The sequence below is a fragment of the Hyalella azteca genome, unplaced genomic scaffold (genome assembly GCF_000764305.2).
Source record: "Hyalella azteca isolate HAZT.00-mixed unplaced genomic scaffold, Hazt_2.0.2 contig8077, whole genome shotgun sequence".
NCBI classification, from domain to species: Eukaryota; Metazoa; Arthropoda; class Malacostraca; order Amphipoda; family Hyalellidae; genus Hyalella; species Hyalella azteca.
The window spans coordinates 204,758-219,691 of NW_025938181.1; the positions used below are offsets into that span (position 1 = coordinate 204,758).

Consider the following 14,934-nt stretch of genomic DNA (forward strand, 5'->3'; position numbering starts at 1 on the left):
GATTATGAGCTATTGCTGATTTTTAGTTTTAGTGTACACATTTTAGCGCATTTTCTCATTTATGGAAAAAATGCACTATTGTGCTCGCCATGTCCGTCTGTCTGTCCGTCCGTCCGTCTGTCCGTGACCTCAAGTTTTCGTCCACGAGAAAATGCGCTCTCTGTAATTCACTGCAGTAAGTACTGAGTTATATTTTTTCTGGATTGTGTTCTGTTATTTCTTAGCAGTTTGTGAAGAATATCTTGCATTCTGAGCCTGACCTCGTGCCTCCAGGTTGAACGTGAGCGTGACGCGCTAGGTGCGGTTGTGGTTGACCGCGACGGCACCATCACCAAGTTCAGGGAGTTAGTGCAGACACTCACAGATCAAAACGCCAACCTTAGGAACGAACTCACCAAGGCAACCAACCGTCCTGTCGGGACCCCCTCTGAGGTCATTGATTTCAAGGTGAGTTTTTCTGCGCTAGTTTCTAGACTGAAAAAAATTGTTTTCTGATAGCGGCTGGCTTTTAAAGCTATATGGTGTTACTTGTGTGTTTACTCTTCTTGGGTAAATGTAGTGAGTGCAGAAAACTACACCGTGTCTTTTAGCTTATGATTTCCTCCTTGAGCTTATGATTTGTTTCCTCTATAAAGCCTATTCGTTCCAACCTTGTGTAGCTAGAAAAAAAAACTTGTTTTTTCTGATAGGTTTTATGCCAGTCGAGGGTTTCCTACAATCTTTGTATACCACCAGGTATCCATTGCGTATCACAAATGCCACATATTGGCCGATACTAAATAGCTTTTTCTGAAATAGTCATTGAATAATTAGCCCTCCCTATAAGTTTAATGTTTGAATATACCGATGGCCCGCTGGGACCAGGTGTATTGCGTGTTGCAACGGTTGCAAATCGTTGCCAGACTTTGTTGTGTTAGGTAGTAAACAATTGTGTGAAATTGAAAAATATATTCGTAAGAATCATTCATGACCCCGGATGTGTTAGCGTACCGCCTGGAAGGCCACTTTTTTTTACCCCCTGTTCAATGCAATTACAATGGTTATTATTTCACAGAAACTATTCACGGAAACGAAAGCTCACAGCGCCGCTATCGACCTCGAGCTGCGGGAGCTGGAGCTGCAGCAGGCCCGAGATCACGTCACTTATCTGAAGCAGTACCTGCCTGACAACTTCATGACGCGCGGTGGTGAGCAGCTCTCCTTGTTATAATAATATACGTTTAAAAATTACTTTTTAAAGACAACACTTCTAAAGAATCCAGTGTCTCCAATGTTACAGATGTACAATAAATTTCTCATTTTATTTTCGAATAAAAAAATTAATTTTTTCAATTTTTATATAAAATATAAAAAAAAATTCCAAATTTTTTATTCTATCAATTAATTCATGCATTGCCTCCGACTTCACACAAGTGTGCCAAATTTCAGATCGATTGGACAGGTAGAAGTGTGTTAAATATCGATTATAAGATTTGTAGCTGACAAACAGACAAGAAGTGAAATTAAAGAGAAGTGTTGTAATAAAACAAGATATAAACACACGTCTGTTCATGAGAACTATATTGATTAGCATTTGTACTTTAGAATTATAGGGATAGTTCTTCTTAATTATTACACAAGTAGCTTGGAATATGTAATTTATTCCTTGGGATGTGTAAAATTCCAACTTATGAAACTCGATATTTTGCTTTGTTATAGTAGCTCAAACATTTAACGGTTCCATTATTTGTAGTAAAATAGTCTTAGCCATTATTTCGTTTGAACTTCAACAATTATTTTATCTTTCTTTGAATAATAAGCTAATTAAATATTATTGACAGGTGATCAAGATGCTGTTAATCTACTGCTGTTGCTGCCGCGCGTCATTTGGAAGGCCGATGTTGTGTTGAATGGAGTACAGAAGTTCACCGAACCTGAGACGATAGACCGCGCGGCTTTGACGAAAACTCACACTGTTGATCAGTACGCCTTTGCCTGCAGGCTCCAGCAACTTCTCCACACGATTCAGGTACACTATATTTATCTTTAATGGGAGGCGCTTTAGTGTCTTCAATCCCTAATGTAACGAGATAAAAATATAGCGGTTTAATGAAATACCTAGTTTCTAGTGAATCAAGTACAGTTATGCAGAAGTGATGAATTAATTATCTTCATCTGTTCTGCTATTGTTATCAATTATATCAAGGGAACTGAATATGCTGCTTCATGGACCTTGTTTAAATTAGCTACCACAGTGAAATGTATGTTTGTTACCTCTACATTTTAACCACAGAGTTGCGTGCATCAGCTGCAGCATGCCGTGAGCAGAGGTTCTGTCGAGCAGTTTCTGGCCCTGGGAGGCCTCTACCCTGAACTTGCTGCTCACGAGAGAGCCATCGACCAATATCTCGAACTTTTGCGTAAAGATCAGGTGCTCAAATAATCAGAAATTTGTTATGAAAATGTAATTTATATGATTGCCATCCTTATGTCCCGAACAATTTCGTTTAAATTTCTCATTTAACCCCTCATTTGCGTGTCTGAATCTTCCAAGTAATGCATCATGCATCAAAGATTTTAGGTGCCATATGATTAGGTGCAATGGAAATGCCTCCACAATTAAATAGCCGTAGCCTTTAGTTTGCAGTCCAAGCAGCGTCAACATTGTAATGCTATTCTTCCAGTTGGATGAAAATGTCGGCCTGGAGTTGCTGGAGAAGGTGGTTTCGTGTGTTGTGACGCTGGAGAACACGCACCTGCAAAGCGCTAAGCTAGACCAGCCGAGCCTGCTGCTGCACCTCACGCGTGCCGTCAGTGCAGCTTCGATCTCTGCCATCACTGATGCCAAGAGGATTCTGGCTCTTATGGCTGTGAGTCTCGTCTCATTGTTGCTTGTTGCTCGAGCGCAGGACGTTACAGCTATTTGCTAGTATTTTGTGCATTTATCCGTGACAAATCCTCTCAAAATGAACTTATGTCCACTAAGGACATTACTTGAAATCTCGCTTGGTTTCCCACATTTTTTATCTTTATGTAACTCTGCCTTGTTTAAAACTTTGATGAATTACACTGTTCAATATTCTGGTGGAAATTTAAATATTCTTTCACACACTTTTTCGCTTCATGCCCAATTATCAATAACTTGGATATAATTACCATATAAAAATTATTCCTGTCATATGTTTCAAACAACCAACAAAATCAAACTGTTGTTTCAAAACTGTATTTTTTCCATAAGCTCATTAGACATGGTCTGATTTGCAAAGATGTCATTTGATTACCTTTCATTGCTGTGATTGCAGTCACCGGAAGAGGGCAGTGAAGTGGCCATATTGTGTGGCATCGTCATCGAAAAAGGCAACGAGATCGTGGGTGCGGCGAAGCGCATCAAGAGACGTCTGCCACAGGATGGCTCCGCTGGTCCTATCAGCTACAGCGGCGAGGAGCAAGCGGCGCTCAGGGCTGCCGTGCCTTCCATGAGCCGCGCTGCTGCTGCTCTCAGACAGGTCGCCAGAGCTTGCATGCAGCAATTATCCATCACTGGTGGTGAGTGTTTGGGATTTCTCCACGACGAACAGGTTAAAACTGATGAAATAATTCTTTGTGCATTTGTTGGATAAGGTAGTTGAAGTTACAAGTTACTACTTGATTGCACTGCCGTGATAGCCGATCTTTAATCGTTACATTTGTTCTTTACAGAAAATGAAGGCGTATCAAGTGATAAAATAAAAGAACTTCTGCATGAGGCCACAGACTTAGCGTTTGGCAGTGACGACCAGGGTCCTGAGAGTGTCAAGGCCTCACTCATTTCTGCTTCTGACCACTTCACGCTCATGGCCTCTTGTCTGGAGAAGGGCGAGTATGACTATGATGGCACTCCTCAGGAAACAAATGTAAGTTATCACTTTATCTTTATATATCCAAAATTATTTTCATCCCTGCTCTTGGTGCTTGTTTTATCTTGATGATAATTTTTCAGGTTCCAAAATTTCTCAAACTGTTATCGAATTTTGTTGAATGACTATTTTTTTAAAATAAATGCAGGAAATGCCACCCATCGTTCAACGCGCACAAAATATCAAGGCTGAGCTGAAGGATTCTGAGCACATAAAGAACAAACTTGAGTCAAAAGAACAAGATCTTCGAGATTTGCGTTTGTTGATGAAGCAAAAGAATGAGGAGCTGAGCGAAATGATGGTCAGACGTGACCTTGCCGAGAAGAAATACACCAATGCTAGTAAAGACTGGGAAGCAAATATCGAAAGACTGCAACGCAAGCTTGAAGACACTGAACAGAAGTTGCGAAGAAAAGAGAAGGTAATTCATCTCGGAGTTTGCTTCACCTTCAACCACATTTTTAACTTAATTTTTTCCTCGAATTTACTTTCTGCTTTAAATTTATTTTTCAGTTTGTTACTAGGGTTTTCTTTATAAACATAAAGTTTGTTTGAATAAAAAGAATACTGTGATAGTAATGATACAATGGACTGTCTTGCTTGATTTCATGCCTTCACCGTATTGTTTATTTACGTGAAATATGCGACATATTTGATCTATACTCGGCGGTGAAGGATATTATAATAAAGAATTGCTCCTCTTAATTTTGAATGTTGAATTTGTTCTGTGCAGGAGTACGATGAAACAATGGATCATCTACAAAGCGACATTGACAGCTTGGAGCTGGAGAAAGGAGAACTTCGAGACAAACTCATGGCTATCAAGAAACGCTCCTTGTACGAGTCCATGGATGAAAAATCTGCAACTGCTGCACTTGGTGGTCAGTTATTTTTCTTCAAAATTCACAGATGTGGTTGGTAGGATGTGGAACAATCGCTTTTTTTATGTAACGAACTAACGGTGTTCAGTCATGTACTCAATTAACGCTTAGGCAGTTCATAAACTATAATTATGTGTATGTGTTACTCCCTGCCAGGCCCTGCTGGCCTGAACGTCTCGAGCAGTTCGGTATCAGGGATACAGGGCTCAGGAGTGGTGCAGGATTCACCAGCTTTGCTCCAACAAATCAAGGACTTGCAGATTGCCCTGCGCTCCATCACGACCGCCAGCACTGTCGCCCGCACCTCGAAAATGCGACAGCAGATCGCGAATTTGCCTCCCCTATCGGTAAAATTTATTTGTTTTTGTTCTTGGCGATGACATCTACGCCCGCTGGGGCAGTAGGCTCCGATGGCAGACGGGCTGGGGTGATCACTAGAGGAGGCATGTCACTATTTATATAATTGTCGCTCTCGTGTATTTTTACGTACGAGTCAACAATCCCCAATTAATCGGTCAGGCTGATAAATATGTATTCAAATTGGCTTCTGCTGGTCGCAAATTTGTCTTTCCATTCACTAGGAATATAATCAACATAATCGATTTGTCTTGATCGTCGGTTCCGTTCTTCCGGTGTCCATCTACATTGTCTGGTAATGTCCATTGTCTGCAGACCGACACTGGGTAGTGTTGTGTGTTGAAACGTGATTGCTGCTTACAAATTACAAATTTGTATTGGGTTTAAATTGTTCAATTCTTTTGACGCTCAATTAATTGCCTAATGGGAATCATGTAAACTTTTCATCCAATAATGAAACTATTTCAAAAATTAAAATGGATAAAGCTTCCTGACCACAAGAACACACCGGGTACTACGAATTAGATTCCAGTTGTATCGCTCACACAGTAACCATAATGTTTCTTTAATTTTAATATAATAGCCGTTCGCCATCTGCCATTTCGTGGATTTTCATATCCTTTTTCTCAGCAGCATGTAAACGAATTGAATTAACATAACGTAATGATTATGGAAACTGAATGTGCTGGTACAGAAAACATTTTAAAATCTTATGTATTTGTAGGATCTATGTTTGTTTTCTTTCGTAGGTGTCACCCCTTGCTGGACTAGAGAAGATGGATCTTACGAAAGAAGAAAGTGCGGCAATTTCTTCAAAAGAGCGGAACGATTCGCTCAACTCACTCGTGCATCAAACATCACAGCTCAAGAAAGTATGTCATGGTTCAGTCAAGCTGTATTATTTCTTTACCTAAATTTTGACCAGTGAGGAGATCTGTCATTGTGCTCGTCTATTTACGCTCGTAATCATCTACATTTTTAACCGCCTACCAATTACTTACTATCAGAAATAGTTCAAGTTTGCAACTCTGTCAGCCCATCACTGACAGCTTTTGAAGCTAAACTCGCTAATCACAGACGAGAAATCAGCCGCTACATGTACTTGGGACGCTGCCTGTACATAAACGAGTTTTGATAGTACGGTTTTCAAAACTCGATCAATATAGATCAGTCAAAACTCAGACAATGAAGCTAACATGCGAGTTACTGTGATATTTTTTAACTAACCAACGATTTCGTGTCCTGTGACTGATCGTGACTTTCGTGTGCCTCATGTTATTAGATGGTTTTCAACAATTTCGTTCCTTTCAAGATACTGCAAGTATCAGTGTAAGTAATTCAATTCAACGTCCGAATTCACTAAGATTTGTTAACACTCTGCCAGGAGTTGCAGCAGACGATCATTGGCGCTCGTGTTGTTGACCTCAAGAAACGTCGCGCCGGTCAAGTCCCTGCGACGATCTCCCTCAAACCCGAGCAGCACCTGCAGCACCAACGCAACGTCCTCGTCAACCACTGCGCCTCTGTCGCTGCCATCAAGGTCAGTTATTTCCGCTAGGCGCGCGCAATATTTCGTGCTAGTGTGACTACATTTTTAAAGATACTTGCGAAATCGTGAAGTATGTCAGCAATTCTTGAGGCTTAGAAACGGAACCTAATTAGAAGTCACATCCCCCTCTCCGACGCGTGTGACTTGAAAATTTTTGTTCATCCTAGAGGGTAATTGTTGTGATTACCATACAACGATTTTTCACATTGTTATCAGATACCTTTGTTTAATTTCTCTTCTACTGCTTAATCTTTTAGTTGATTAATACTGTTACATTTGCAATTCGCTCATAGTGGAATTTAATAACAATTCTCAATGAATTGAATTACATCTCAGTTTCCTATTGTCGTAACAAAACCGAAGAAGTGTTAGATGCCCTAGTAGTTGTCCACTTGTGGTGTTTATTTATTAAAGGTGTTAGAGAAGTGATCATCATCCATGGTTCTTGCTTATTTATAGACCGAAGTTGTGCGTGCACTGGCGGCTCAGCATCCTGCTGGCACTATCAACACGGCGTTAGCTCCGTTCCCCTCAACACATCTCACGAAGCTCATCCTTGGGAAGGACTCGCTGGCCAAGGTTGTTTATTCTTCATTAGATTTTTAGGCGACTTTTCTAACTTGAGCAAGTTCTATAAGAACCGGTAACTATAAAACGATATATTGATATTACTTCCGATGTCTCTCACGTCTCTTGATGTTCTAGTCTACGTCGACAAGCTGTGCTGGTATCTTACCTTTCATTATCAGGTCGTTAATCCTTGAATTAAATAGCACACATAGTGCAGGACTATACAAATTAGCACATTAATTGCTCTACTCTATCGTCTAAGTATGTACATGTCTGTTTTAATTTTCAAGATGTTGTTGTTGTTGTTGTTGACCCTCCCCGCCTCGCTTCATGGCGCGAGGCGGGGCCTAGACCCAGTTCTGGGGCCAGCCAAGTCGGTCGCCCCAGCGGGCCAGCAGCCCTGCAGCGTTTACAGGGTCCGACCAGAGGTCACCCACCGACAGGGATGTGGGCATTTCAGGGCAGGAGAAAAGATGAATGGTGTCGTGCGTGTTGGACAGACAGAGTGGGCAAAGTGGAGAAGGGTGTGTGGCAGGGTCTATTTTATTTAGATATGAGAGAAGTAGCGGTGATTTATTTGTGCGAAGTTGGGCAAGGTTCCTGCGTGCAGGTCTTCACACGTGGGGAGCCGCAGGCCGGCAGCACCAAAAAACATGGGCTTCGGGTCCCCCTTTCGGGGGACGGGGAGAGATTTGCTGTCGATTTGGGCCCGTATCCGGGCCGCGCTCCAACCGCAAGCAGGCCGACAGCATTTGGAGCATTTTCAAGATGTCTCCAATGTTATCAGTGAGCAGGTGGGTAAACATTCCATTAATGAAATAATGTGGAAATTATTATTTGTGTACAGGTTGGCGAAGTGCGCATAGGCGAAGGAGGTAAGACCGCCACGCCCGTCATCTTGGACGTGCAAAGCCTTCACAAGCTTCACGCGCGCCTCCTTGAATGAGCAACAGCTATGATAGATCTAAACTTAAGCGTCTGCCTTCTAAGCGCTCAGCGTGATCCAGAATATACACGACGCTGAACTTGTGGCTCGTGTATTTTATTACCGAATGCCATCGGATTATAATTAACAGCACATTTCACCGAATATTTGTTCTTTTTATAACTGCTGGTAACTCGTAACATGCATAATGCTATTCACTTCATACCTTCATCGAACAAGCTTTTATATACCTTTATCGAGAATGCTTTAATAAAATGTATCTTTCATGGAATTTATACTAATTTTCTTTTTTATATATTAGCTTACTTCGAATATTTGACCGTGCTGAACACATCTTATTTAAGACAAATACCCTGAAGTATTCCTGACCAGGAATCGTTAGTGAACCCCAGAAACTCCTGGAATTGCTTCATCAAACTGCGTGAGATAAAGTAAAAAAAATTTAATTTTCTAACTTCTGCCCTTATTAGCTAGAGCTGATAGCTTTTTATGAGCTGCATATGGTTCATGTAATTGATTTGAGTATAAATGAGAATCCAAAAATATTGATCTAAAACCCAATCTGCATCTCGCATAAGGGTAACACCGGACTTCGGTGTTCATCGTGCGTTTTGTGTCGTTTCGTTCTATTATCATTAATAAATGGTCACACGTCAGTTTCACCTTTAACTTGATCCCTATTTCCTTATTTAATGCGTATGGACGCGCAGTATTTTTTTCAAGAATATAGTCATAGAATATATAGTTGATAATCATTTTAGATCAGCGACTTCATTAAAATGATTGATGTCAACTGAAAACTATGTTCGTATCCGATTCATACAGCAGACTTGAACATTACCTTTATGTGTAGATAGTTCACTAGGTATATTTCTTTGATGCCAATATTTTGTTAAACATTTCAGTACAAGCACATAAGGTACGTACTTGATACCTCAAAGTTAAATACCAGGATGCACTAAAAATGTTTTGATCGGTGGGATATATTTTAAAGCTAAATAGGTGAAAAATTCCATTATAGTTAAGATATGCATTGCACATCTTAAAGCTTCCATCATGTACCTCGAATATTCTAAAATCTAAATCTTCCTTCAGAATACAAATACTAATTCTGAAAGAGCCTTCACTGCCTACGTAATAAAATACAATATCAGAAATTTTACATCGTAATATCTTTGTTTTTAAATATATTATAAATAATTTAAATATAACTTGATAACTTTCAGGAGCAGCGAACTATCAACAACACACGCTAGAAGAAAATTTTTTGCGTACAGACACAGGTACTATGAAAAGATTAAGAGGAAAGCGCGTCCCGTAATGTAGATCTTATGCGGAACAGAGAATCAAACTAGAGTATTTTAATAATAAATAAAGACCTAAAGCTGTAAAAAAGGGGCAATGAAAAAATAACTACTGCTAAACATCAGAACATAAACTAGCCAAAATTTAAATTTATAGTGAGTTTATAAAATAAATGAATGTTTCTTCTGACGATAACTTATCTGGAACTCTCGATGGCGCCATTGGTCGCAAGGTCAATGCTGGATGACGTGCTGACGTATTTAGTGGAGGATGCGCGACGCAAGTTACCACTATCTACGCTAGCTGCATCTTGGTCGATAAATTTGAGTCCAGGTGAAGAAAAAGCCTCCTCTCCTTCCAGCGGTGCCAGCACACGTTTCTGTAGATTAACATCCTGAGTACATTCGACGTTGTTGAGATGAACTAGACGAGCATCGACCCGCTCATTGCTTTTGGTTTCTTCCTCTAGAGGCGTAGATGGCAATTCTATATGCTGTGCAGCAGCTCCAACTTCCAAGCACCAGCTCTTGTTTTTCTCGACGTCCTGAGGTGCTACAATAAAAAGTTCCTTTTCTGGGCTTGACAGCTGTACACGCAGCCAGTCCAAAAGATCGTTTGCCTGAAAATAAGGATACACCTACAATATAATAGTGTCAACTATTTATGAATAAATTCAAATGAAAGCAACTTTAGTGTTCTAGACACTTCACGAACTGCAACACTTCTTAACGATGATAAATTTTAAATTCCTTCATAAGTAAAACCAAGAAACTCATGAGCTTTTTTCAAGCTTTGGGTTTCCCAAGCTCTTGAATTATATATACAATGCTAATGTAGCAATTTTCAGGACAGTTCATTCGTCGCATAAATTTTGCTCCATTTATGACATATAAATGCTATTTTTGACATTGCCTGTATAATTAAAAAAATATTTTACTAGTTCAGAACAAATGGTAGACCACATCATTCAAAACACTGGTTGGATTATTATTTTTTTTTTTTTAATCAATAAGAACCATGGAAAGGGGCTGACAAACCTGTCCAATACAAACAGGAGCATCTAGCTTGGAGTCAAGGTTATAAAAAAGGTTGTTGACTTTCTTCACTGCCACCCAGTGCTTGCGTCGCAGGGGTAACTGAACTGGACCAACTCGGTACTCCGATGGGATGTTCAAAATGAAGCCCATTACAAGCTCAAGCACAATGATCCCAGGATCCCTGAAGAACAAGAACCATAATTACTGGAGAATCAAAATAAAACGTTAACAAAAATACTTCAAACCATGCAGATTTCTACTCAAACATCCCTCCAGACATTATCCTAAAAATTAACTAGCATTTAGAACACAATTTAGTGTTGTTATCCATAAAACTGTTATATCGGTAGGTATCAATAAAACTGACAGGCATGTATATTACATGGTTGCATAAATGTTTGAACATATAGCAATTATAATTTGAGCAATTTGCAATATGGTTTAAAACATTGTAAACCAAATGTTTTTATGACCATATAACGTGTATAAATGTGCAAAAATTAGAATTAATTCCAAGACACGGTACATTTTTTCCATGTTTGCCAATTGAAAATGTCAGTAAAAACTGAGCATGCTTAATATCCTCTTATCTATACAAGATGTTTTTTCGAAGTGTCTAATTGGTAAATTAAAAAAATTAGAGAAAATAATGTTTCAGGAGAGAAACCATGTAACCTGGAAGACTAGAGGCTATTTTCATGTCAATTTCAATAAACTTAATATTAATAGGGACGTTTTATTCAAAAAGGACTTGTAATTTTTGAGGAAATTCAGGAACATATTTCACCCAAGTTGACATTAATAGCACCTCTATCTGATACGGATGATACATACAGAAAAAATTCCGTATTAGAAGAACCACTATTCTCTCACAAAATATGGGCCTTATTTGAATCAAAGACAGAAAAAAGCAAGATATCATAGACTAAAACTATTTGGTATCTGATTTCCTGAAAACCAAAAGTCAACATCAATGTCCTAAATTTTTGTTTGTTGGCCAAAATATAAAGATCATGCATAGCATAGGTACTTACTTTCTTTTGTCAAACCAAACTATGGCACATCCTTTGGCTTCCAGTGCTGCAATAATGACATTAATATCATAATTGCCAGTCCCAAGTACAGATTTATGGGGATTAATCCAATGGTCTGGAGACAATTTTTCACATATCTTGTCCAACTCGTCCTGAAATTAAAGTAAAATAGTTACAAGAAGCAGAGAAAAAACACAAGTTAAATCGAATTTTTGCAGCATAGCACATCCAATGACTAATTTTATGATTGAGATCACTGAATTACTTTCCATTAAGATAATTAAAAATTGGGTTCACTGATTATTTGCTAGCACGAGGAAAAAATTAGATAGTATTGAAGACTTTAAACATAAAATTCATCAATTTAGAAATAGGTATATGTATTGAATTGTATCAAAATCTGGCAAGAAAAGATTTGTATTAATGAAATTTTTCCATCATTTACAAACTTTATTTTCATCATAGATAAACAATTTAAACAGCATGTCTTGTTACTGTATTTAACTATTAATTGTGAATATATATAATGTTTATAGTGACTACCGTCAACCGGGGCTACTCGGGACTGGCCTCCGACACGGCGTAAAACTGTTGTAGTAGCGAAACTAATTGGAATATTGCAAAACTAAAAATAGTGGCGTAAACGTCAACATTTTTCCTATCTATGTAGTATAAAGGAAGTTCTATTCGGGACACCCCCAAAAACGCATTTACGGTAGAACCTCAGTTAGCAAAGGCTCCAATTACGAAAAAAATTAATTAAAAACAAAGAATATTGATCACATTTTCCTTGCTCAGCGAAAAAAATTTCACTTATTGAAAAATAAGTGCATCATCGGTTATCACAAAATTGTGCATAGCATGTCATGTATAGAATTGTGCTCCAGGCATCATAGAATGAAAAGTAATTGACCTAAACTATGATTTATTTTTCCAAAAGATACGTTGGTTGTCACTGAAACATTCCTTTCTGTTTCAGGTATGTTTTTCACGATCTTTTTTACCATAGTAAATTCACTTAACCCAATTAAAATGATGTGAAATTACGAGCCATCCTGTAAGCTTACAGATACGAAAAAAAATGTTATAAGGCTGCCGATATGAAGCTTGCAGTGGACAAAGTTGTTGTAAATGCTCAATGGCATGTTCATGGATACGGTAATATCGCATCAATAATATGATAATTGCACATCAATAATACGGTACCAGGTGCCAACCAAAAAATTTCTGATTTTTGCTGGTCACATGGTCCAGCTTTGTTCAACTACATAGGCAGGGTGCATAAACCAAAAATTGTAACAATCCAATTCCATTTACTGGTTGCACAATAAATTTTGAGTTTTTACAAATGAAGCTTAAATTAATTATGATAACAGTTATCTATGGTCACTTATTTTTTTCAAAGTCAGTTGATAATATAATTGTATTCTACAATATACTGTACTCCTCTTATATAATGGCATTCACCAATATATATATACCTAGTACTCTTACATGAAAAGAGGAATATGCTATTGTTTCATTTGATCCTGTAATACAAATCATGAGCAAGATAGGAGCAAAGCATTGTAACCTCACCTGCACTCTTGTTGAGATCTGTACTGCATGATGTAACGATATATTATAATTTCTGGTCAAACAAATAGTCTAGGAGGAAATAAACTTTAACAAAGCATTGCCAGCTAATAATATCTGATTCAACTGTTAATTTCCTGTAAATAATTAATAATTCACACTCTTGCATCATTCAAGATAAAAATCAAATACTGTCATAAAAAATATCAAATGGATACTGGTATTAAAAACTGATAAATAAAGTTCTAGTGCAACCAGTAAATATTGAAATATCTCGTACACATTTTTTTTTTTTTTTTTGCTTTGTTTTTTGGGTTAAAATGAACATTTTTAAGGGGTGAGAGTACAGAAAAGTTTAATCTTATTTTATGCCATTAATTTGGTCGGCACCTTAATATATATATACAGTATTATATACGTAAGTATCCGCTAAGTGGTAACTTAGATTTCACTGACAGCAAAATTGAAATTATATATTTTTTTCAAAAACCTTGTGGCCAAACAGTCATTTGTTTCAAGAGAATATAAAATCTTGTAGCTTTAAAGCCATGTATTTTGGCTTAATCAAAAATCTTAAGACATGCAAACTTGCAGCAAGCATAGACGTCTTTGTTGTTTCAAAATGGGGCTTCTGTCCAATTTTCCAGAATGGGAATCTAATATTGGGAAATATTTTCTGAAAATTGGGGGTAAAAAAGATAGTTTTGTGCATGATTTTTTAAAATACAAGGGAAAATGCGCCATTTCTTTATTTTACTTAAAAATTAGTCAAGTGCCAAAAGGAATGGGTAAAAGTAACCATGGGTATGACTCATGAGGATTGTTGTTTCATTCGGAAGTAGCTTTAGCCTGATTTTCCAGTTTACACTGGACACATACCTTGGAGAATGCAGATGCATCTTGAAAGAGATTATTCAAACTGTGAAGAGCACAAAGTTTCTTTACTTGTTTTTCATGGTAAATTTTTTCTACAGAATGAACACCATTGGCAAAACTCATGATTGAAGATTGGTTCAACTTTATGCCAATACAATGGCAACTGCAAACTGACAGTCAGGCACTCTGGCTTGCACCTTGGCAAGATTCAACTGGATGATTAGGAACTGGATTAGGATTAGACCTAAAGATTAAAACTCTCAATGTGCTACTAATGCTGGTCTAAGTATGATTAAATTTGTCATGTAACAACAAAGTGTTGTTAGGTGATTATTGGAGCTTTGGAGACTTGCCCATTTGGCTCCACAACTGTAGGGGAATAAGTTGAAGCCATAGCCACAGCAACTGTGGGCACATGAAAAGGATCAACAGCACAGAGCAAGGCAAGCATTGCAACAATAGATAACCAAATATTTTAAAGTAGGGTTGCATATTTCAGTATCATCAATCAGAGAATATTTTGCTGAGGGCAACAGCAATACAGGCCACAGTGGTTAGTATATTTCAAAGTTACATAGTAATAATAATAATGATTATTATTGTGTGTGATAATAATGATAAGTGCTACTCTACTTTAGTGAAAGCAGTACAGATAACATACAAATAAACTAATGTATCCCAGTTAGTATCTACAAGATGCCCTACCTAGTACCACCTGCCGTCCAATGGGATAAAAAGGGATGGGGGGGGGTAAAAAGGGACAGTCCTCCAACATTTTGTAGAAATGTTGTAGCAGCTAAACTAATTAAAATATTGCAAAACTAAAATTAGTGGTGTAAATTTCAACATTTTTACTATATATGCAGCATAAAGCAAGTTGAAAATCATACAATTATTACCTCTAAAAATCCCTGAAAAAAGTGATAGTT

At 37.9% G+C, this 14,934-nt stretch overlaps 2 protein-coding genes across 5 annotated transcripts in view; one reads left to right on the forward strand and one right to left on the reverse strand.

Annotated features, from left to right (window-relative positions):
- Positions 1-8,834, forward strand: part of LOC108675740 (dynactin subunit 1) — a 23,920-nt gene extending 15,086 nt beyond the window's left edge. For all 4 annotated transcript variants that reach the window (XM_018163769.2, XM_018163771.2, XM_018163772.2 and 1 more), the window contains 14 exons: positions 274-447; positions 1,055-1,187; positions 1,821-2,008; positions 2,273-2,410; positions 2,664-2,849; positions 3,282-3,525; positions 3,679-3,872; positions 4,024-4,296; positions 4,609-4,756; positions 4,913-5,103; positions 5,863-5,985; positions 6,498-6,653; positions 7,122-7,241; positions 8,080-8,834. In XM_018163769.2, the coding sequence (XP_018019258.1) occupies positions 274-447; positions 1,055-1,187; positions 1,821-2,008; positions 2,273-2,410; positions 2,664-2,849; positions 3,282-3,525; positions 3,679-3,872; positions 4,024-4,296; positions 4,609-4,756; positions 4,913-5,103; positions 5,863-5,985; positions 6,498-6,653; positions 7,122-7,241; positions 8,080-8,178 (2,367 nt within the window). In that variant the 3' untranslated portion in view covers positions 8,179-8,834. The remainder of the gene's footprint in view (positions 1-273; positions 448-1,054; positions 1,188-1,820; positions 2,009-2,272; positions 2,411-2,663; positions 2,850-3,281; positions 3,526-3,678; positions 3,873-4,023; positions 4,297-4,608; positions 4,757-4,912; positions 5,104-5,862; positions 5,986-6,497; positions 6,654-7,121; positions 7,242-8,079) is intronic.
- LOC108675742 (josephin-1) lies at positions 8,313-14,551 on the reverse strand. Its single transcript, XM_018163774.2, has 4 exons — positions 14,009-14,551; positions 11,555-11,706; positions 10,521-10,701; positions 8,313-10,102 (listed from the first exon to the last, which is right to left on the reverse strand). The coding sequence occupies exons 1-4, from the start codon at positions 14,126-14,128 to the stop codon at positions 9,680-9,682; spliced, it is 876 nt and encodes a 291-aa protein (XP_018019263.1). The 5' UTR covers positions 14,129-14,551; the 3' UTR covers positions 8,313-9,679.
- Positions 14,552-14,934: the final 383 nt, after the last annotated feature.

Coding starts and splice junctions, on each gene's coding strand:
- LOC108675742 (XM_018163774.2), bottom strand. CDS start 14,128: ATGAGTTTTGCCAATGGTGTTCATTCTGTAGAAAAAATTTACCATGAA. Junction 11,707..14,008: donor ATGCATCTGCATTCTCCAAG/GTATGTGTCCAG, acceptor CTTTAATTTCAG/GACGAGTTGGACAAGATATG. Junction 10,702..11,554: donor GTTTGGTTTGACAAAAGAAA/GTAAGTACCTAT, acceptor CTTGTTCTTCAG/GGATCCTGGGATCATTGTGC.